The sequence below is a fragment of the Puma concolor genome, chromosome B1, assembly GCF_028749965.1.
Source record: "Puma concolor isolate L17-30 chromosome B1, mPumCon1.1.hap2, whole genome shotgun sequence".
In the NCBI taxonomy this organism is placed as follows: Eukaryota; Metazoa; Chordata; class Mammalia; order Carnivora; family Felidae; genus Puma; species Puma concolor.
The window spans coordinates 123,334,007-123,355,702 of NC_141670.1; the positions used below are offsets into that span (position 1 = coordinate 123,334,007).

The window sequence follows — 21,696 nt, forward strand, 5'->3', positions numbered from 1 at the left end:
AACTAATGACCCAGCTTTTTTTTTTTTTTTTTTTTAATTTTTTTTTCAACGTTTTTATTTATTTTTTTTGGGACAGAGAGAGACAGAGCATGAACGGGGGAGGGGCAGAGAGAGAGGGAGACACAGAATCGGAAACAGGCTCCAGGCTCTGAGCCATCAGCCCAGAGCCTGACGCGGGGCTCGAACTCACGGACCGCGAGATCGTGACCTGGCTGAAGTCGGACGCTTAACCGACTGCGCCACCCAGGCGCCCCTCAGCTTTTTAAACATTATAGTCTCAATTGGGGAAACAAACCAAAACTATAACACATAATTATTCACAAATATCAATTATTCTTGGTAACATATAATAGCATTCAAGAGAATGTGATCTGTGAGAAGATATTATCAGAAAACAATATTTAAATAGCTAAAGTAGAAAGTGAAGGGGTTCAGAACATTTCACCCCAAAATATACTTTGGGTATATTGATTATTTTGAGCTGAAATCCCTAAGAAAACAGATGCACCAGGGGTTCTTTGACTTCTCCCTTTTTACCAAAAAGCAGGTCATAAAATTTCCTGTGAGAAAGGGGACCTTCTTCTACCAGGAAGAGAACATTCTTATCACCAGAGGTGAGACTGATGCCAAAATGGACCTGTACAAACAAGTCTACTAAAATAATCCTTATCTTCCATTAGTTTCACTCATGCATTGTAGTCACTGTCCCACAATTTACCATCCCTTACCCAAGCCCCCCTTTTTTGGTCACATCCCTACAATTTATTGCTCTTTATATAAAAAGGTATATAAAATTTGGGCCTAATGGCTTCTTTGGATCTTCATTTCCTTTTGAATACTCCCATATAAACATAAATCTATTAATTAAATGTGTTACGTTTTTCATCTGTTAATCAGTTTTGCACCCAGCCATAGCACCTAAGAGGTAGAAGGTAAGTTTTTCCTCCCCTACAAGAGAAACAAGCATTTGAGATTAAAGGACCCTCAAAACCAGTGTGGAGAAATAATAACCAGTGATGGAAGGACGGGGTAATTAATTTTGCTGGAGTATAGGACTCACATTAGAATGCATTCAGAAGTAAAAGAGAGTATGTTTGTGTCAGATTAAAGACTGTCAACTTTATCATTGTCTGCAGTGGTACATCAATACAGGTTTTTTGAGCAGCAGTAATATACATTGTTTTTGGAAGGTTTATCTGGCTATTATTAGGTGGCTATTAATATAGTCTTGCTAAAGAAAGTAAGGGTTTGAATGAAGAACTGGAAAAAATGTAGATGCAAAAATCACTATTGGGAAAGACAAGCTGACATAAGGAACAAAATGGAAACAATACACACACGTTAGGAAAAAAAGGTTTATTGGAGAAGTTTTTGGAGCTTCTGAGTCAGAACTGACAATAAGACATGCATGTAGAAATATCCAACAACCCACAAACAGCTGAAAATGTGAACCTAGAACTCTTGACGAAAGGTGCAGACTTAGGACTCACATTCTCGGGAACCTGGAAAGAAAAAAAACAAAGACAAGCTTTACATGTCATCATCTAGAGAGGAAACTAGAGTGGGTGAGGATCTAAAATAAGTGATGCAGAATCCCAGAAGCTAAGAGATCCAAGGGTTTAAATAAGAAAAAGGAAGTGATCTTCAACCATGTGAGTTGCTGTGGAACTGTCAAGTTCACCTGTAATGATGAGGAGAGGTCATCCGTAACATCTGGGAACTCTGCAGTCTGCCATTTCGTCCTCAAGAATAACTAGGAAATAAGCATCCGACTCTTCACCACGTCTTGGTCTAGAGTTAATTCCTTTTGCACTCCACTTTTAGGGACTGGAGTTGAAGATGAGTTGTCCACCAGTTCTGACAGTCTTCATTTTCTTACCACCCACCGTAGGTTTTTGTTAAATGTGCAAACAAGCAAGACACGAAACAAAATAATACGGGTATCCTTAAAAGGCGCAGAAGGCTGTCCAATGTCTGCATTGCTGAAGGACTCCAGAAAGCCCACAGCTCCTGTATTCAATCTAGACAAGACCTTTTGTAAGAGCACGTGGGTGGCACCCAGGAAAAGCCAAGGCAGATTAGGGCACTGGGATCAGAAACCTATTAACCTGGGACTTCTAATCACAGTCATCGGGCCTGCTGTTCAGTGTGCAAACACCACCCCCTTCAAATTTTTTCACCTACAAGAAAAGGTTTTTAAGGTAACAGACCTGGAACAACTAACGAAACTTACGCACCCTCTCCACACAACAATGTCCCCCTGCACGCATTTTTCTGGGGGGCTTTTAGTGCCGAAAGGTCTAGTACCGACGCTTTTTCCACCACTTTGGGTCCCGACGCCCCCAGCTCTGCGCAGGCGCAGGGAGCAGCCCGCAGGGCGGGGCGGGGAGGCGCGGGGAGGGGCCGAGTGGGTCGGACGCAAAAGCCCCAGGCGCGCTCCGGAGCCACTGCGCTTCCCCGGAAATCTAGTGTCATCGGGCCTCGGAGGCGTAGGAAGTGCTTCCTGGAGCACGGCAGAGGTCACAAATCATGTGACGACGGCTTTTGGAGGAGACTGTTTTTGAAGCTGTCCCTGAATTTGCAGCTGAGAGAACACGGCAACCCAGCAAACCAGGTAACTCGAGCCGCTCTGCTCGTTATTCAGCCAGGGCCCGCAGCTGGCGCGGGCGGTGTGACGCCAGGGAAGGAGAGGACCCCTCTCCCTCTTTACTTTGGGCCTAGATCTTGGCGGGTAGAGGGTGGAGTGGGCTGAGAGGTAGGGCATCCCGGCTGCCGCCTGGGTATTTGGGAACTCCCGACTTAGCTCAGCTTGCCTGGTGCGGGTCCTGGAGCCGGGGGTTCTTGCCTGGCTTTGATGGGAGCTGACCCCGCTTATCAGGTCGGAGGTGGGAAGCAGTCTTGAGGGGAGAATCACCAGGAGTTTCTCTTCCAGGAGTGGAGATTGATCCTGCGGGAGAAAGGGGTTCATCATGGCGGATGTGAGTTCCCACACAAGAGGAAGGGGAGGGTGGGGAGTTTGGTGGAGGCCTACTGGGTGGGGAGAGGTAAAGCTTCCCAAGTAGAAATGTTTCCTTTTACAGCCCACCCCGCCCAAGTATTTTCTGTAGACTCTGGAACGAGTAACTACTATAAATAGATTTGCGGGGGGGCGGGGGGGTGTCCTGAGTTTCTGTCCACATGGAGGTCGAAGACACTAAGGTGTCTGAAGTTTAGGAAATTGTATTCTTCCCACTCCCCAGGCCTGCGGGCCTGAGAGGCTCTGAATACCATTTGAATTTGTAAATGATGTTTTGCTGCCTTGAATCTCCGCCCCCTCCCCCGCCCCCCAGTAAGTGGTCATGATGTTTCTAGATTCATTGGAGCAATTTGAGATGATTTCTGATACCCCTTTGGCACAGCAATAGAACCCAAGTTCTAAGTTTAGGAAACTTAATTGTACTAGTTATTAGAAACAACAGGGAACTAATACTACTAATGTTTATGCCTGTAATTTACATCCTGTTATTTTACTTACATACATGCTGGACATTCTTCTAAACATTGAATATAATATACTCATTTAATTCTTGCAACAACTTTTGTGCAGTAGGCACTGTTGTCCTTGGGTTCTAGATTAGGATGCTGAGACATAGAAAGATAAAGTAACTTGCCCCAGGTTACACAGCTGGTAAGTTGTAGGGCCGAGATACCAACCCAGGCTGTCTGACTCCAGAGTTTATGCTCTTAAACATAACACTGAATGATCATTCAACATTATTATGAATGTGGTTTTTCTTTTTAGGTTGCAAGATTATGTGTTTCAGTATTTAGGAACTTTGTATGCCTTTATCACTCCATTTTTGGGTGTCTCCCATTGTGTTTTTGAGACCTTATTCTTCAGGCATACTCAAATCACTGTATATCTGTTGAGTGTTGCCTTGCAAAGGTTGTTGTGAAAAAGGCTGTGGGTGAAATAAAGATGACTAAGGTATAATTCCTTAAGGGTTTTTAAAATTAAAGAAGTAGAGTAGGCAAGTGATCATAAATGTATATACATTTGTTATGTGAAACTTCAAAGGAGAGTGGGATTACATCTCGTTTGTGTTTATCAGGAAAACTTATTTGAAGTATTTGGTAGAGATTAGCTCTAAATGATGAGAAGCAGGATTTTTTTGGTTTTTGTTGTTGTTGTTGTTGTTGTTGTTTTTTAGTAAGAATGATAGAGAATACCATTAGAGTGAATAGTGTAAGCAAAGTTTCAGAGCTAGGAAAGAGAAAGATGTTTGTGGAGGAGCTGTGAGTAGTCCACTTTGGGACTGAGGATATGTACAAGGGAGTGGTAGGAAGCAGGACTGTAAAATTAGGTGTGGACTGTATTGTAGAGAGGCTCAAATGTTAAAGGAATTTGTACAGAATTTGTTAAACAGTGGAGAGCCATTCAGACGTTGGTTCTCAACCTTGGCTGCACAGGGAATCATCTGGGAAGCACCTCTAACCCAAGTAGAGGAGAATAATATGGTTATTGGCATTGTGTAGAACTGTGTGGGATAGAAATGGGAGACCAGCATACCAGTTGGGAGGCAAGTCATAAATAATAAAATAAACCTAGAGTGTAATGTCAGTTGAAAAGGAGAGGAAGAGATCATTAAAAAAAAAATTTTTTTTTAAGTTTATTATTTATTTGAGAGACAGAGAGTGAGCAGGGGAGGGGCAGAGAGAAGGGGAGAGAGAGAATCCCAAGCAGGCTTCTCGCTGTCAGCACAGAGCCTGAAGTGGGACTTGAATCCACGAACCATAAGATCGTGACCTGAGCCGAAAGCAAGAGTCAGACGCTTAACCAACTGAGCCACCCAGGCGCTCCGAGATCATTTTAAAAACATTTGATTTCACAAATCATTTAGAAGTGACAAAGGTGAGGTTAAGGTTAAATATTATTCTGTGTTTCAACCTGAATAATGGGTTTGGTAGTGCCGTTAGTGGAAATGAGATTGAGGAAATCTGGATTTGACGTGAAACATTGAGTGGAGTTTTAGTGTGTGTGTTTAAGATAAGAGCAGAGGTAAGATGGTGGTGATAACATGAAATGAACATTCAGGTTTAGAGAATAGTAGGGATTAGAGTTTCAAAACAACAGGTACCTGATTTACTTATGAGGACCTCATAACTGATACCTGGATTGTCAGTGAAATTCCCCAGGTGAGAGGGTATAATGAGAGGAAATAAAACAGTCTTTTATTTCTTTTTATTTTTTTTAAATGTTTATTTTATTTTTGAGAGATAGAGCATGAGCGGGGGAGGGACAGAGAGAGAGGGAGACACAGAATTTCAAGCAGGCTCCAGGCCCCGAGCTGTCAGCACAGAGCCCGACCCGGGGCTTGAACTGTGAACCGTGAGATCATGACCTGAGCGGAAGTCGGACACTCAACCGACTGAGTCACTCAGGCACCCCATCTTTTATTTCTTTACTCCTGGTTATGTTTCATGCTTAACACTTGACACATGTTGTTATTTATATTTACTCATGAAAAGGAACTGAGTTCCAGAGAAGTTAATTTATTCAGGATTGTTACTGCTTCTTGACCTTTTGGCTAAGATCAAGTGTAGTATCTGTTCTTACCAGCTTAATTTACCCAGGATTGTTAAAGCGATGTTAGAAAGTTTATCTGTGGACATGGAAAGATGTTCATAATATATTTCCAAGTGAACATGACAATAGCAACAGGATGTAAAATTGTATGAAAAGTATGATCTAATTTAACAGCTAATGTGTATTTACTATATGTGTATTTTTCTAGATATGCTTATAAGTTTACATGTATCTTCTCAATAAATTTTAACAGCCTTACAACATAGGTTCATGATTATTACCCCTCCTCAACAAATAATGAAACTGGGGCTTAGAGAAAAAGGTTAGATAACTTGTTCCAAGTCATAGAACTAGTGTCAAAATCAGAAAGAAAAAAAAAACCCACAAGCAAGAAGGATTATGAATGATGACTTAAAGTACCTGAAATGTGGATAGCTTAGTATCTAGAGAAACGGTACAAGGCACATTATTATAAGATAATTTTATATTCTCTTTCAGGACCTGAAGCGATTCCTGTATAAAAAATTACCAAGGTAAAAAATTACTCATTTGATATTAAATAAATTTTGCATAATATATGATTGATTATGTAGCGTTTTATTTCTTTTAGACTAATAGTATGGTCCTATTATGCTATTATTTACCATTTCAAATAATGCTAGGTAGCACAAGAACTGTCCTTTGAATTTGCAGATAAATACCATGAGGCCTAGAGAAGTTAATGTGACTTTCAGAGGTTAACTAGCTAGTGAATGCCAGAGGGCTGTTTAATGGATTGTGCTTTGAAGTAGTTAGAGCAATTTTAAGGAGCAAAAAAGCCTGAGAGCTTGGGTTTCCTGTAGTATTACTTTTAAGAGCTACTTGCTGAGTCGGCGTAGCTCGAAAATGCTAGACGTAGGCAGCACTTCATACTTGGAAAAGTCACAAGGCTTTCCTTTGCCTGCACCCAGTCCGTTTGATGTGCCACTATCAGTTAGGCTCTCTGTTGAGACCGGCAAACTTCCTTTTAGGTATTTCTGTGATTCAAAGGACTTTGTCCCTTTTTTTTTTTTTTTTTTAATTTTTTTTTCAACGTTTTTTATTTATTTTTGGGACAGAGAGAGACAGAGCATGAACGGGGGAGGGGCAGAGAGAGAGGGAGACACAGAATCGGAAACAGGCTCCAGGCTCCGAGCCATCAGCCCAGAGCCCGACGCGGGGCTCGAACTCACGGACCGTGAGATCGTGACCTGGCTGAAGTCGGACGCTCAACCGACTGCGCCACCCAGGCGCCCCAGACTTTGTCCCTTTAATTGAATTAAAATTCACATTTAGTTCGGTGTAAAATAATACATAAGGACCTAAGAGAGAGGAATATAACTCAAGACACTCATTTTCACATTCCAGAATAATTAAATAACCTTTGAGGTGTAATGTAGCAGAATACGTGGTGAGATCCTTATGTTACTTCTTTTTTTATTCTCCAAATGTTTGAACTTAAAAAGTTTTAGATGCCAGTTTATTATTTCTGTCAGTAGATAAACAAAAGGAAAAAATCTCTTGTTTGGAGTTTTGCCTGAATTGTTTGTTGTGATTTGTCTATTGTGCCTTTACTGTGATTACAGACTAGTAGAAATTAATGATATTATCTCGTGGGTTTGATTTATGTATATTTTTCTGTATTCAGGAAGACAATACTATTGAAGTGTTAAGTAATTGTTACCTTTGATTTCATGTTAATGCAGTACTTAAGTTCATTTTTACTCTCTTCCTTGCAGCACTTGCAAACTAGAAAGACAGGTGCTGCTTCTGTTCTCAACATAATGATTAGCAGGCGGTCCTAGCCTTGCACGATAGTGCAGGGCCATAAAAGTGACCATACAAGCTGAGACAGTGTTGTTTTTTTGTTTTGTTTGGTCTTGTTTTTTTTTTAATTTATTTTGAAAGAGAGACAGTACAAGTGGGGGAGGGGCAGAGAGCGAGAGGGAGAGAGAGAATCCCAAGCAGGTCCACACAGTCAGTAGAGAGCCTGATGCGGGGCTCGAACTGACAATCATGACCTCAACTGAAGCCAAGAGTCAAGACGCTTAACTGACTTAGCCACACAAGCGCCCCCGCCTTCCACCCCACTGAATAGCGCTTACTTCTTTGCATAAACATTAAAATATATGAAAGGTATAACCTTAAGATAAGGAACAGGCATCTTTTCTGTACCTTGCCAAATTGGCACACTCCTTTCTAAGTTTGGATCAGCTGCCAACAGTTTTGTCCTTTGTACTATCGATGCTATGCAAAGTTTTTTTGACAGTGTCACTTCCTCTGGGATAGTTTCATCGGTTTCATCACAACCACTTTCCTAATTTATGTCAGTAAGTGCACTTTCACAAAGTTCCTCTGGCTGTACATCTTGCGCACAAGAATGAAAGTGGCAGCATTCTTCCAGCCAGTTACTTCTAGAACTGTGTACTTTCTATTTGAATTTCACCGCCAGCATTGTCACTTCTCCTCCCTTTGCTATATTTCATCTTTATTAGCCAGTTCCCTATTTCAGTTCTTTTTTTTTTTAAGTTAGTTTATTTTAAGGGAGAGAAAGAGTGGGGGAGGGGCAGAGAGAGAGGGAGAGAATCCCAAGCAGGCTCTACACTGACAGCATAGAGCAGGGCAGGGGCAGAAGGAGAGGGAGACACAGAATCTGAAGCAGACTCCAGGCTGTCAGCACAGCACAGAGCCCCATGTGGGGCTCAAACCCACGAACCATGAGATCATGACCTGAGCCGAAACCAAGATTTGGACACTTAACCAATTGAGCCTCCCAGGCACTCCCTTTTTTTTTTTTCTTTCTTTCTTTTTAATGTCACATGCTTTATTTTTAGAAGACACAGGGAGATCACAAAACTCCATGCTCTACTGTCTCTGCATACACTGAGTAACAGATGTTCAGTGACCAATCACCAGCACACTCTGAAAGAAGTGATGTGACTGGTTACTGACATAATGTGCATCTGTTATTTACAAAATTATTCACATAGTGATTTGTGTGAAGAGTTAGTGAGGTTTGTACTTTATGCAGTTATTCAGTTAATAGACCATACTCCCTGAAATTTGGCCCAGGGGGATAGTGTTAGTTAATTCACCTGTGGTAACTAAAATGTGTCCATACTGAAACCGTACAAAATAATGGCCTTCTGTTCTTATCTGTATCTACTTTGTTGGAAGTTCAGCATATTGAAAGCATGCTAAAGTTGACCTGGGGGGCAGGCGGGGAAGTATCACGCTGGCAACACAATATAGGAGCAGAAGCATAGTAGGTATTTGTATAAAGGGCATTTGTAAAAGTCTAATGAAAATCTTTCTATAGTGAAAGGAAAAGGATTGGGACCGTGTGTTTTGTTTTGTCCCCCATAATGACCAGAGCCAGTTTACCAAGGCACTTAATGGAATATATTTTTATTCATTTTAAAATTTCCTCCTAAATATAGTTCTTGAATTATATATTTTAAAAGTCTAATTGTGACCCGAAGCAGGCTCAGGCTTTATGATAATCACAACTTTTTTGTGTTTTAAAATAACCAAATGTTTCATTATTATATGAATAAAACAAAGTATGATGTTTGGTTACTAATGCAACATTTCCTTTTTTGGAGTAAAAATGTTTGATTAAGGTTTAGATGTCTGCAGAATATTTCATAATTAAGTCCTTCGAGAAGTGTAGTGTGCCTGGACCACCTGGGTGGCTCAGTCGGTTAGGCGTCCGACTTTGGCTCAGGTCATGATCTCCTGGTTTGTGACTTCAAGCCCAGTGTCAGGCTGTGTGCTGACAGCTCAGAGCCTGGATCCTGCTTCGGATTCTGTGTCTCCCCCTCTCTCCGCCCCTCCCCCGCTTGTGCTCTGACTCTCTCTGTCTCTCAATAATAAATGAACGTTAAAAAAAATTTTTTTAGAAGTGTAGTGTGCCTATTAATGCATCATACTTATTTTCAACTATTGCTAAAGTCTATTCATGTTATTCTTTGTTCACTATGTGTACAATTGGAAACACCTTTTATATTTGTAACCCGATTTCTTTGAGTATTTTAAGTGTGTGAGAAATTTTTCTACTCTGTTGGGCATTATCTCTGTGAATTTAAAATCCATTAAAAAGAAAGTCGTTTTATTTCTGCTTCCTCTTTTGTTGCATTAGTTGGCATGTAAGTTAATTACCTTGAAAATAGGAGAAAAGAAACCACCTATGGTGGGGGTGCCTGGGTGGCTCAGTCAGTTAAGCCTTGGACTTTAGCTCAGGTCATGACCTCACAGCTCCACATAGGGCTCTCTGCTGTCAGGGCAGAATTCTGCTGTAGATCCTCTGGCTCTCCCCCACTCATGCACGCTTGCACTCTCTCTGTCAAAAATAAATAAATATTTAAGAAAAAAAAAGAAACTACCTATGATGACACAGATACTTCTAAACATTGTTTTGTAGTTCTCTTTACATGCTTTTAATTTGCTTATTTTTTGAGTAGACGATATATTCATAAAGTTCAAGATTCGAAAGTTAACTGGAGGACATAGTGAGAAGTTTCCTACACCTGCCCCCCAGCTACACAGTTAACCCTCTCAGAGCCACCCATCACCTTCAAAGATACTTTATGCACCTGCAAACAAACGTACATATAAGCACATACATATTTACACATACACAGAGGTCTTAGTTGAGGCTGTTATAACAAAATACCACATAGATTGGATTTCCTGTAAATAACCAAAATTTATTTCTCACGGTTTTGGAGCCTGGAAGTCCAAGATTAAGGTGCCAGCATGGTTGGATTCTGGTGAAGGCCCTTTCCTGAGTTGCAGATTGCAGACTTCCCATATCTTCACGTGGTAGAAGGACAAGCTAGCTCTCTAGCCTTCAATAAGAGCACTCTTCCCATTTATGAGAGTTCCAGCTCCGTGGCCTGACTACCTCCCAAAAGCCCCATCTCCAAATACCATCACACTGGGAATAGAGTTTCAACATGTGAATTTTGGGGGTGACACAAACATTCAGTGTATTGCAAACATATACATACACGTGTCATTAACAATTTGTTGCTTCCTGTATACACTGTTTAAAACTGTTTTTTCATTTAACGATGTACCTTTGAGTTCAGTCCTTCCCGGTACATTTAAAGAGCTGTTTCTTTGTTCTGAATGGCTGCAGAGTATTCCATTGTATATGTGTCATAATTTATTTAACTTGTCCTTCTTGACGACAGGTTTCCGACCTTTTCCTATTTCAACTGATGTTGCTATTGAAAAATGTACAGACTAGTTTCTGTGTGTGCAAATATCTGTGGTATATATTTTTATGTATCTTAGTTTTTAACTAAGAAGAATTTGTTTTATACGTTAACTTCATAGAGCACATTTTAGTCCTTAGGTAATTTCAGGATTGAATGATAATAAAAAAATAATACCAGTGAATGTTTATACACAGTTTTTCCATCATTCCTGTTTTTAACATGAGGTTCATAAATGGTGGTATTTATAACATTTCCTCAAATTTTAGTAACACTTCTCTGACTTAAAAGTTTTTGCCAGTAGGATCTTTAAAATTTAATTTCAGGGGCGCCTGGGTGGCTCAGTTGGTTAAGCATCCAACTTCAGCTCGGGTCATGATCTCATGGTGTGTGAATTCAAGCCCTATGTCAGGCTCCGCGTGAACAGCTCAGAGCCTGGAGCTTGCTTCAGATTCTGTGTCCCTCTCTGTCTGCCCTCCCCCACTTGTGCTCTCTCTTTCTCACTCTCTGTCAAAAATAAACATCAAAAAATTTAATTTCAGTATCTTAATACAAATATTTCTCATTTCTAAGTTAAAACATTAAGGTTAACACAATAAGGAATGGATAATGTGGATTATAGTAGGAGCACTGAACATTTCTGAGTAGCAGTCTGCGGATATTATAAGATAGGTATAGGGCTAAAAGTTGGAGAATGTTTTCCCATTTTAATTTTTAACACTTTAGTTTTGTGCTCTAGGAATTCTCTAATTTATTACTTAAACTACAGTAATAAATTGTCAGTGTGCACAAATGACACTCTGATGTTAATTGATAATATTTTTGAATGTTAACTATGTACTAGCTTCTACTTTACATGCATGGTTTTATTAAATTTTATGAGAGCCAAATAAGTACAGTTATTCCCATTTTCATATTGTTAATGGAGGCTCACAGAGGTTTCATAGCTGTCCCCGAGTAGCACGAATAGTAAATGTAGAAGAGCCTAGACTGGACTGTATGGTTATAGTCTGGACCATTTCTCCACTGTTTCTTAACGTAGGCATAGCTGAAAAGATTTCTATGTGATCTTCATTGTTTCCATCCTGTTCCTTCAGCCTGAATGATGAGCTTTCTGCCCCTCATCTCTCGACTAGTGCCTTAACATCTCAGCTCAATCACCTGTCTCAGGGAAGCCTTCTCTGACCCACTTGCCTAATCAACCCACCTTTTATAGACTCTCATACCCCACAGATATCTTAATGGCACTTGATACCATTGTCGTTTAACATTTGTTAGCATGAGATTATTTGATTGACAGTCTCCCTCCTAGACTGTAAGCTTTGTGAAAGCAGTGACTATTTCTGTATCATGGTATCATAAATATCAAATGCCCCAAATACTAGGCACTTGATATTGAGGGAGAGAAAGAGAAAAATCTGTCTTTTTGTCACTGTAGCCACTACTCCTGATAAACACCGTCATACTTTCATAAACAGTGAAAGGATAATTAGCAATTTTAACGGAGAGTTACATTGTTTTAGATCTTTATCAGTAAATTACATAAAGTTTTAAGATTATAAGCATGTCAGTAATACTGTCATTCAATTTATTCAGTACTCTTATTCAGATGTATAGGTGCTTATGAGATCAATAACGGAGTTTACATAGTTTTTCAGAAATATACATGAAAATCCCCATAATGACTTTGAGGTACATGTTTTGAGAAGATGAAATGTTTCATAATATTTTAACTTCTTTTTTTTTTTGTTTCTAGTGTTGAAGGGCTCCATGCTATTGTTGTGTCAGATAGAGATGGAGTGCCTGTTATTAAAGGTAAAACTGTGCACCCCACCAGTGTCACATTTGCTTTTGAGTAAAAACGTATTTATGTCTCAGTAGTGCAGAAGGCAAGCATAGAAAAGCTATTGCAATACTTTCAGGAGATGGTCTTGGTTGGGGGGCGGAAATGTTTGCTTTGGAATGCTGAAGGCTGGGTTGGAGCTTATGACTTAACTACATGTTGAATATATTGTGTTACCATCCAGAGTTTAAGCATGGGTTTATCACAAGCCCAGTTTTTTCTTGAAGACATTTGTAGTATAATGTAAACCATTGGTAAATGTAAGTGCTGAGACCGTGCACATATGCAGCGGGATATATTATACGTACACACTACCCCCAACACTTTTTAATCAGTGTTGCTAGTGGTTTGGGGATAAACTTCATACATTTGAATCAACATACATTGATTGTTTTGTTTACTCTTTGTGGATTTTCTGCCTTTTTACTGGAAATAAAATATTGTTTAAACTTTTACCTTCACAATTATGTTATTTAACCAGACTTTAACAGGACTTGTTCACCTAAGGAAGAGCTTGTTAACAACAACAACAACAACAAAAAAAACAGCAAATGTTTTGCCTATTTTTCAGCTTTTTAAAAAAATATATATGATGTCACTGAGTCAGTATGTATTAAGACTATTTTTACTACTTCTTTCTTATCGGATGGTCATAGTTCATAGAGATGCTATAATAGCCTTACCAAAGAAAGATTAAATAGTGTTCTGTATATTGTTTGCAAGTTATTTTCCACCCGAGGTTATTATATATGTCAGATAATTTTACACTTTAGAAAGAAATTTTAAAAATCACCTAATTTTAGTTCTTTTGTTTTGTAAACAAAGATGGTCAAGGGCAAAGTTGCACATGAGTCAGTGAGAAGATAATAATAGAACCCATTATCTTCTGATGTGTGGGTCAGTGTGCTTTCTAACCCACCATAAAACATAGGGGTCATGGGCAAATAAGGCACCTGCCTGTTTCTTTACTCAGTTCTGTAGCAAGAGCTTTAAACGAAATCAAAATAATCTCGGATTTTCCAGCTCTCGTGTTCTTTCTTAGGATCTCTGTGTTAAAGCCTTAAGCTCTGAACTTACTGGTACAACTGACTTCATTCAGGCCTTTAAATGAATGAAAGAAACTTGAAACCGATGACCAGCTACAAAATTGTCAATATCTATAAGTGATACTGCTATGGGTTTTATGAAAGCAAAGATTTTTTTTGAAGCTTTTTTGACTATTCTAGCTTGGCTCTTGGTTAGCCAGAATATCCAGTTTATTAGTAAACATACTGATTAATCTGTGTTTTAGAGTAGAAATTAAGAAAATATAGACATTTTTAGTATTCTTTAAAAAAACTTGCGAGAATCAGCATTTCTGCCTTTAGCTATTGGTCACTCAATTTCTGACTGAGAAATTTATCTCGCCTAAATTGTAAGACCCGATTAGTGATAGGATTTTCAATATTGTGAAGCATAAAAGCCCTTGTGCTTGATATTTTTACTCATTTATGTTTTAAAAAACAAAGTGCAGTGAACTTCTCTGTATCCTGTCCACTGCATAATTTTTATGTAAATCATTTGTATTTCCAGTGGCCAATGATAATGCTCCAGAACATGCTTTGAGACCTGGTTTCTTATCTACTTTTGCCCTGGCAACAGATCAAGGGAGCAAACTTGGACTTTCAAAAAATAAAAGTATCATCTGTTACTATAACACCTACCAGGTAGGTTCATAATTATTGAATGGCTTGCTGCTTTCAACTATTATTATGTCTTTTATATAAAATAGCTTATGTTACTCTAAATTTTAGTTTTGAAATGGATGCCATTAGCCTTCAAATTGGTTATGTTGAATTGTAGTAGTTTTCTTTACATTTTACATCAGGAATTAATTAATATGGAAAAGTAATTAAAACTTTTATTAATAAAGTACATTATCCTAAAAAAGGAAGTCAGGCCACTGTTACCTCCAGTAGATGGTGCCCTTAGCTTAACAAATATGATTTTTCAAATGACATACTTTTTGTGTTATTGTGACAGATAAAAAATTTTCCTTTTTTGGTCACATGATAAGTTATTTGTTAACTGCTGCTAATTCCTTCATTTGATTTGGAATATGTATATATAATATGTGAGGTTATTAGGAAAGAATTTAGTTGCTACATACCTCTTGATCTCTGGCTGCATTTTCTTCTTTAGAGTAAATTAGTAGCTTCTCCTTTAGAGCAGAGTTTCCCAGGGTATGATTCATGTGCTGCTTGATGTTACACAAGTGATATTTTTTATTTTAGAAGTTAACATATTTTAATGTGTAATAGGCAAAAGACGACCAACCCTTTTGACCTTTAATTTCACCGATAAGGATTAGGTTAAAGCTAATTTTAGGGGGGTCTTTTTGGTGTTTTGTTTTGTCTTGAGAGAGAGAGAGCGCACGCACGCGCATGCTCGAGTGAGGGGCAGAGAGAATCCCACGAGGGGCACTGAGAGAGAGAGAAGCGGGGCTCCTAAAGTGTGGCTTGAGCTCACGAACCAAGAGATCAGGGCCTGAGCTGAAGTCAGATGTTTAACCAACCGACTGAGTACCCCAGGCGCCCAGAAACTAAGTTTTTTTTAAACAATAGTCGATTTAAACTTAATTTAAATTAGTTTAAATTAGGGGCACCTGGGGGGCTCAGTCGGTTGAGCGTCCGACTTCGGCTCAGGTCATGATCTTACAGTTTGTGGGTTGGAGCCCCGCGTCTGGCTGACAGCTCAGAGCCTGGACCCTGCTTCAGATTCTGTGTCTCCTTCTCTCTCTGCCCCTCCCCCGCTCACACTTTGTCTCACTCTGTTTCTCAAAAATAAATAAATGTAAAAAAATTTAATTTAAATTAATAGTGGTACACAGGAAGCAGAAAAATCTTGATAGTGTAACTACTTAAATGAGAAATACTGACTTTATTTAGCCGTTTAATTATCAGATATTTGTGGAGCCCCTGCTATGTAATAATTAACATGCTGCTGGGTGTTTAAAGACAGATGAGGATGATACAGTCCCACTTGAAAGACTTAGGCTAAGTAATATTAATATCTCTCAGAGATAATCGGAAGTCTTTTACGGAAATACTTGTTTTCAGCTCTTTCATATTACATGATGTTACATAGTATGTTACACGTTGGTCATTTAAAAATTTTTGGAAGATGGTCGCCTGGGTGGCTCAGTCGGTTAAGCGGTCGACTTCGGCTCAGGTCATGATCTCACAGTTCATGACTTCAGGCCTCGCGTCAGGCTCTGTGCTGACAGCTCAGAGCCTGGAGCCTGTTTCGGATTCTGTGTCTCCCTCTCTCTCTGCCCCTCCCCTGCTCATGCTCTGTCTCTCTCTGTCTCAAAAATAAATAAAAAAACATTTAAAAAATTAAATAAAAAAAAATAGTAATTGGTCAGGTAATTTAAAAAATGAGGTTAAACAAAATAATCATATAAAATATGCATATATACTGTCATGAAGTGTGTATTTATTTATACTGTCATTAAATAAATACCTCAGTTGAAGTATTTCAACTGAGATCACAAAGATCAGGGACTCCTGGGTGGCTGGGTGGCTCAGTCAGTTAAGCAATTGACTTCAGCTCAGGTCATGGTCTCGCGGTCCGTGAGTTTGAGCCCCGCATTGGGCTCTGTGCTGACGGCTCGGAGCCTGGAGCCTGCTTCGGATTCTGTGTCTCCCTCTCTGTCTCTGTCCCTCCCCTGCTCACACTCTGTCTCTCTTTGTCTCTTAAAAATGGATAAATGTTAAATATAAATAAATAAAAATTTTTGAAAGATTAAAATGTCTTGTTTGAGTAGCATCCTTTTTTTTTTTTAAGTTTATTTAATTATTTTTGAGAGCGAGAGAGCACAAGTGGGAGGGGGGCAGAGGGAGAGAGGGAGACACAGAATCCAAAGCAGGCTCCAGGTTCTGTGCTGACAGCAGAGAGCCTGACACAGGGCTTGAACTCACGAACCATGAGTCCGGTGCTTAACTGACTGAGCCCCAGGTGCCCCTTGAATAACATCTTAATTTAGAGCTTACTTTCTTTTTAGGTGGTTCAATTCAATCGTTTACCTTTGGTGGTGAGTTTCATAGCCAGCAGCAATGCCAATACAGGTGTGTATTAAATTAAATTAATAATAGCTTTTAATTTCTTTTTTTTTTAATCTTTTTTAATGTTTATTTTTGACAGAGAGAGACAGAGCATGAGTGGGGGAGGGGCAGACAGGGAGGCACAGAATCTGAAGCAGGTTCCAGGCTCTGAACTGTCAGCACAGAGCCCAATGCAGGGCTCGAACTCACGGACCACAAGATCATGACCTGAGCCGAAGTTGGACGCTCAGCCGACTAAGCCACCCAGCTTAGCTTTTAATTTCTTAAAACACCTTATCTGAGCAGTCTAACATGATAAGAATAGTAGATTTAGAATCAGAAAACATGAATTCGTGGCCCAACTCCACTGTCTGTTCCTTGATCTCCAGAAAAGTAACCTTTCTGGATTCTGTTTACTCTAGCTGTGTAATGGAGCTGATATCTGCTTTAACTGTCTTATGGGGTTATTTTCTAGTTCAGATGAGAAATTGTATGGGTAAGTAATTCTATAAGATAAAAAGGAAAATTAAACGTTATCTTCACCTCTTGAATGCAACATCTTGTTCACATTAAAACAGCCTAAAACAAAAAGAGAATGAATGGTGAAGATAACCAAACAAAATACATAATAAAATGGTCAGAGATGAGTTCAATTGCATGTAGACCAATCTATTGGAGTTTGTAAAATCTTGAACAATAGTGGGCAAGATTAATGTGATTGAGAATTTTTTTTTTGTAAGTATATGCTTTCTTTATTTCTATTCCAATATTATTCATAGATTTTTTTAAATTTTATTTAAATACAAGTTAGTTAACATATAGTGTAATAATGATTTCAGACATAGAATTTAGTGATTCGTCACTTATATATAGCACCCAGTACTCATCCCCACAAGTGCCCTCCTTCATGCCCGTCACCCATTTAGCCCATCCCCTCCCCCTTTACCCCTCCAGCCACCCTCAGTTTGTTCTCTTTCTTTAAGAGTCTCTCATGGTTTGCCTCCCTCTCTGTTTTTATCTTACTTTATTTTTCCTTCCTTTCCTCTATGTTCGTCTGTTTTGTTTCTTAAATTCCACATATGAGTGGAATCATAGCATATTTAATTATGATTGAGAATTTAAAGAGCGTGACTAGGATGAACATATATGTGTTCTTTGTGAAGGTTGAAGAATTAGAGAACAAATACTAGGAAGCTGTACATTTTATAGTAGATCGTAAGATCCCATTATATCCAGTAGCCTTCACTGGGCATTTATGTATAAAATAATGATTGTATTCTGTAATTTATTAACTCATTTTTGGGTAAAGTGGGATTTTTTTTTTTAGTATTGTCTCCTTTAGATTTGACTGCTTTTTAGAACTTTTATTTGAGCAAATACAAATATTTGTTATATTTCCAAGTTGTTTGAGCAAGTTCTATTTCCAGCTGTATCACTGAAACCTGTCTTTACATTCCTCATCTTAAAGTGAGGGGTTAAGATTGGATGATCTACAATGTCTCTTCCATTTCTAAATGTTTTGAAGGCGTAAAATGCTATATGTGAAAACACTTTGTAAATTATATAGGATGGTAGTGGTGTCGATATTTTAAATATATTAAACCTCAGTTGTGATAAATCACCATCATGTACTAAGTCATCAGTTATAAATTTTGATAATGTACAGAAATATATTTTAGTCCCTAGAACATTTTTTGAGAATCCCAGATGCTTTTATTTTATTTTTTTTATTTTTTAATGTTTGCTTATTTTTGAGAGAGAGAGAGAGAGTACATGAGCAGGGGATGAGCAGAGAGAGAGGGAGACAATGTGAAACAGGCTCCAGGTTCTGTCAATACAGAGCCTGACGTGGGACTCGAATGCACGAACTGCAAGATAATGACCCGAGCTGAAGTTGGGTGCTCAACCAACTGAGCCACCCAGGCGCCCCACAGATGCTTTTATTTTTATTTTTTTTCTTGTCAATATTATTTTAGAGAGAAAGAGAGCGTGGGGTAGGGGCACAGAGAGAGGAGGAGAGAGAGAATCTCAAGCAGGCTCTGCCAGTGCAGGGCTCTGTCCCACAACTTTGGGATCATGACCTGAGCCAAAACCAAGAGCCTGATGCTCAATTGACTGAGCTTAGAATCTCAGATGTTTTTAATATTCTGCAAAAGGGAGGAAGATTTTTGAGCATAAAACAAGCAGTGTAAGATACATAGCTTTTCACTCTGGTAAACTAAGGAGAAGCTAGATATGCTAATTTCTAGACTACTTTGTCTCCCAGATTCATCACTAAATTTTAAACATGGAAGTGTATGTTTTCTCCTTATACCATTCATCTTTAAAATTCATTCTTTCACTTGACTTACCCACTTATGCTTTAGCTTTGCTGAATTTATAAAATAAATTTCTAATTATTTTTTTGCTTAAGGTTGAAGCAGTCTACCTATATTTTGATAAAGTCCATTAAAATTTGTTCAGGAAAAAAGTGTAGCTTTTTAAGTAAAAATCTTGTATCATTCCTGAATCTGTACAGGTTTTGAAATAGTAAAGTATAAATTAAAGTTTTCCTGGGGCGCCTGGGTGGCGCAGTCGGTTAAGCGTCCAACTTCAACCAGGTCACGATCTCGCGGTCCGTGAGTTCGAGCCCCGCGTCGGGCTCTGGGCTGATGGCTCAGAGCCTGGAGCCTGTTTCCGATTCTGTGTCTCCCTCTCTCTCTGCCCCTCCCCCGTTCATGCTCTGTCTCTCTCTGTCCCAAAAATAAATAAACGTTGAAAAAAAAAATTAAAAAAAAAAAAAATTAAAGTTTTCCTTTCAAAACTGTAACGGAGTTACAGTACATATAGTTCATTTTATATCTTCTTATACATAAAAATATTTTTTGTTTATTTACTTTAATGATGAAAATAAACTTCTTAATATGGGGTTTTGATCATTTAGAATTACAATATTTTGCTTCAGTTATGGGGATTAAACTAGATCTTGTTTGCTTTTTAGTAACTAAATTTTGACAGGAAATTTAAGTCAAAGACTTTCAGGAATATTTTTCTGATGTTCTAATTTTTTTAATCTCTGTTTTAGGACTCATTGTCAGCCTAGAAAAGGAACTTGCTCCATTATTCGAAGAATTGAGACAAGTTGTGGAAGTTTCTTAATCTGGCAGTGGTTTTGATGTACACCTGATTTTCATTATAACAGACACAGTATCAATCCAGCAATCTTTAGACACAACAATACTTATATCCATATACTCAAGAAAGGGCCCCTTTCCCACCTTCTTCCACTAAAGAAAGAGCCTATAGATACAATTTATGGACAGATTGATTGTTATCTTTTCTTGTGTAGGGTCTTAATTTAGTGAGATCTGGGGATAGCACAGAAATGGTTCAATACATCACAGCTCCCATGGAGTTAGTCCAGTCACCAGATATGCATGAGATTCTATTCATTGGGTCAGAATCAAAATGGTACTTTGATCCACTGGAGCCATTAAGTGCTCCCTATTGTATAATATGCCCAGGCCTGCAGAATGAAGCAGACCCTTTTTATTGTGAATAATAATGAGGACATATTTTTCTTTATATTGTTTTATTTCTTTGCATTGAGTGTGAGGAAGATAAAATGGCTTAGTAAAAGTAATAAAATCCGTACAATCACTAACTTTTCTATGTATATATTATTTTGCAATATAGATGAATATTACTAACTGATTTGATTCTTCTCAGAGGGTGCTGCTCTTTAATGAAAATGAAAATGATAGCTAATGTTTTTTTTTCTCCACTCTGCTTTCTATAACCAATCAGTGTTTTAATGTTTGTGTGTTCTTTATAAAATTTAAAAGTGATTCATTATTGAATTGTTTCCAGTATTGGTGTGTATGTAAACATGGTAGTGCAGCCACTTTTTTTCATACATGAGTATAAATAAAATAGTATTTTTTAAAGTATATAGTTTGAGCACTAAATAGGTTTCTTTAAGAATATAGTTCACCGAATGCACTCTTTCAACTACATGAATAAGTAGTGAGTGTTTCTTACAGACATCGGTTTGGAGACTGTTTTCTGCACCATATAATGTCAATTGGAAAGTACAGTGTATTCATGAGCCTAATTTAATCTCTACAAAAGAAGTATCTTGGTTCTGGAATAAGCCATTTATATTCAGGAATGCAGTTCATCATTCAGAGTTGGTAGTTCCTTCCTAGGTAGGTTCTTTGACAATCAGAGTTCAGTTCACATGCATCGAGCACCAGTTACTGTGCACCGTTTCCCAGAGCTGCCACGCTGCGGCATTCTAAGGAATAAGATTCGTATTTCTGTGCTCCAGGGGTGCCTTGCATGTGGAGTGTGTGAATACTCTCCCTCGGGTTGTGCAGTGAATGGTCAGCCAGACACTGGCTGCTTGCTCCTTCTTCCTGTCCCCCTCCTTCCCTCCTATTTCTTCCTCCCTCCCTCCCTCCGTTCCTCTTTCTGTACAAATATGAAACTAAATTTGTGGTACCTTCCTTTAAAGAACTTAAAAGCTCAGTAAATACAAACAGGTACGTACAGGAAGAGCTATCATGAAGCTATACGGGAGGCTGTAGAAACCCAGAAGGGGGGAATTTAAATGGGACTTGAGCAACAGCGTTTATGTGGAAGTAAGCAGGAGGGTAAGTTTTACCTGCAGGAAGCTATAAATAGTTAAGAAAACCTAGTAAAACATTAGATGCACCCATTAAAATCTAGAATTCCCATCATCTGGACTATTGTTTAATAGTGTCCAGGAGATTGTTGCTAATGCAGTGATGCTTAAACAAGAAGACGGTCGATTATAAATGAGGTAGCCAGAACTTTTAATTTCAGGTAATAATAATTATATACCTAAAAATCCCAGGAAAGGAAACTATAATAATAAATGGACCTATTTCTAACCTTTGCATGATGACTGCTACTACTATTAAAATTTGTTTGAAGAAGATAGATAATTGTTCTAGAAAA

At 38.6% G+C, this 21,696-nt stretch overlaps 1 protein-coding gene, 1 long non-coding RNA gene and 1 pseudogene across 2 annotated transcripts; 2 read left to right on the forward strand and 1 right to left on the reverse strand.

Annotated features, from left to right (window-relative positions):
* Positions 1 to 1,341: 1,341 nt before the first annotated feature.
* On the reverse strand, positions 1,342 to 2,484 carry LOC147581862 (uncharacterized). The gene is made up of 2 exons (XR_015250337.1): positions 1,682 to 2,484; positions 1,342 to 1,502 (listed from the first exon to the last, which is right to left on the reverse strand). It is a non-coding gene; the product is annotated as an uncharacterized LOC147581862 (long non-coding RNA).
* LAMTOR3 (late endosomal/lysosomal adaptor, MAPK and MTOR activator 3) lies at positions 2,476 to 20,663 on the forward strand. Its single transcript, XM_086704513.1, has 7 exons — positions 2,476 to 2,614; positions 2,933 to 2,978; positions 6,065 to 6,099; positions 12,563 to 12,621; positions 14,222 to 14,355; positions 16,695 to 16,758; positions 19,799 to 20,663. The coding sequence occupies exons 2-7, from the start codon at positions 2,970 to 2,972 to the stop codon at positions 19,870 to 19,872; spliced, it is 375 nt and encodes a 124-aa protein (XP_086560639.1). The 5' UTR covers positions 2,476 to 2,614; positions 2,933 to 2,969; the 3' UTR covers positions 19,873 to 20,663.
* LOC112859215 (U2 spliceosomal RNA) lies at positions 5,548 to 5,724 on the forward strand (annotated as a pseudogene).
* Positions 20,664 to 21,696: the final 1,033 nt, after the last annotated feature.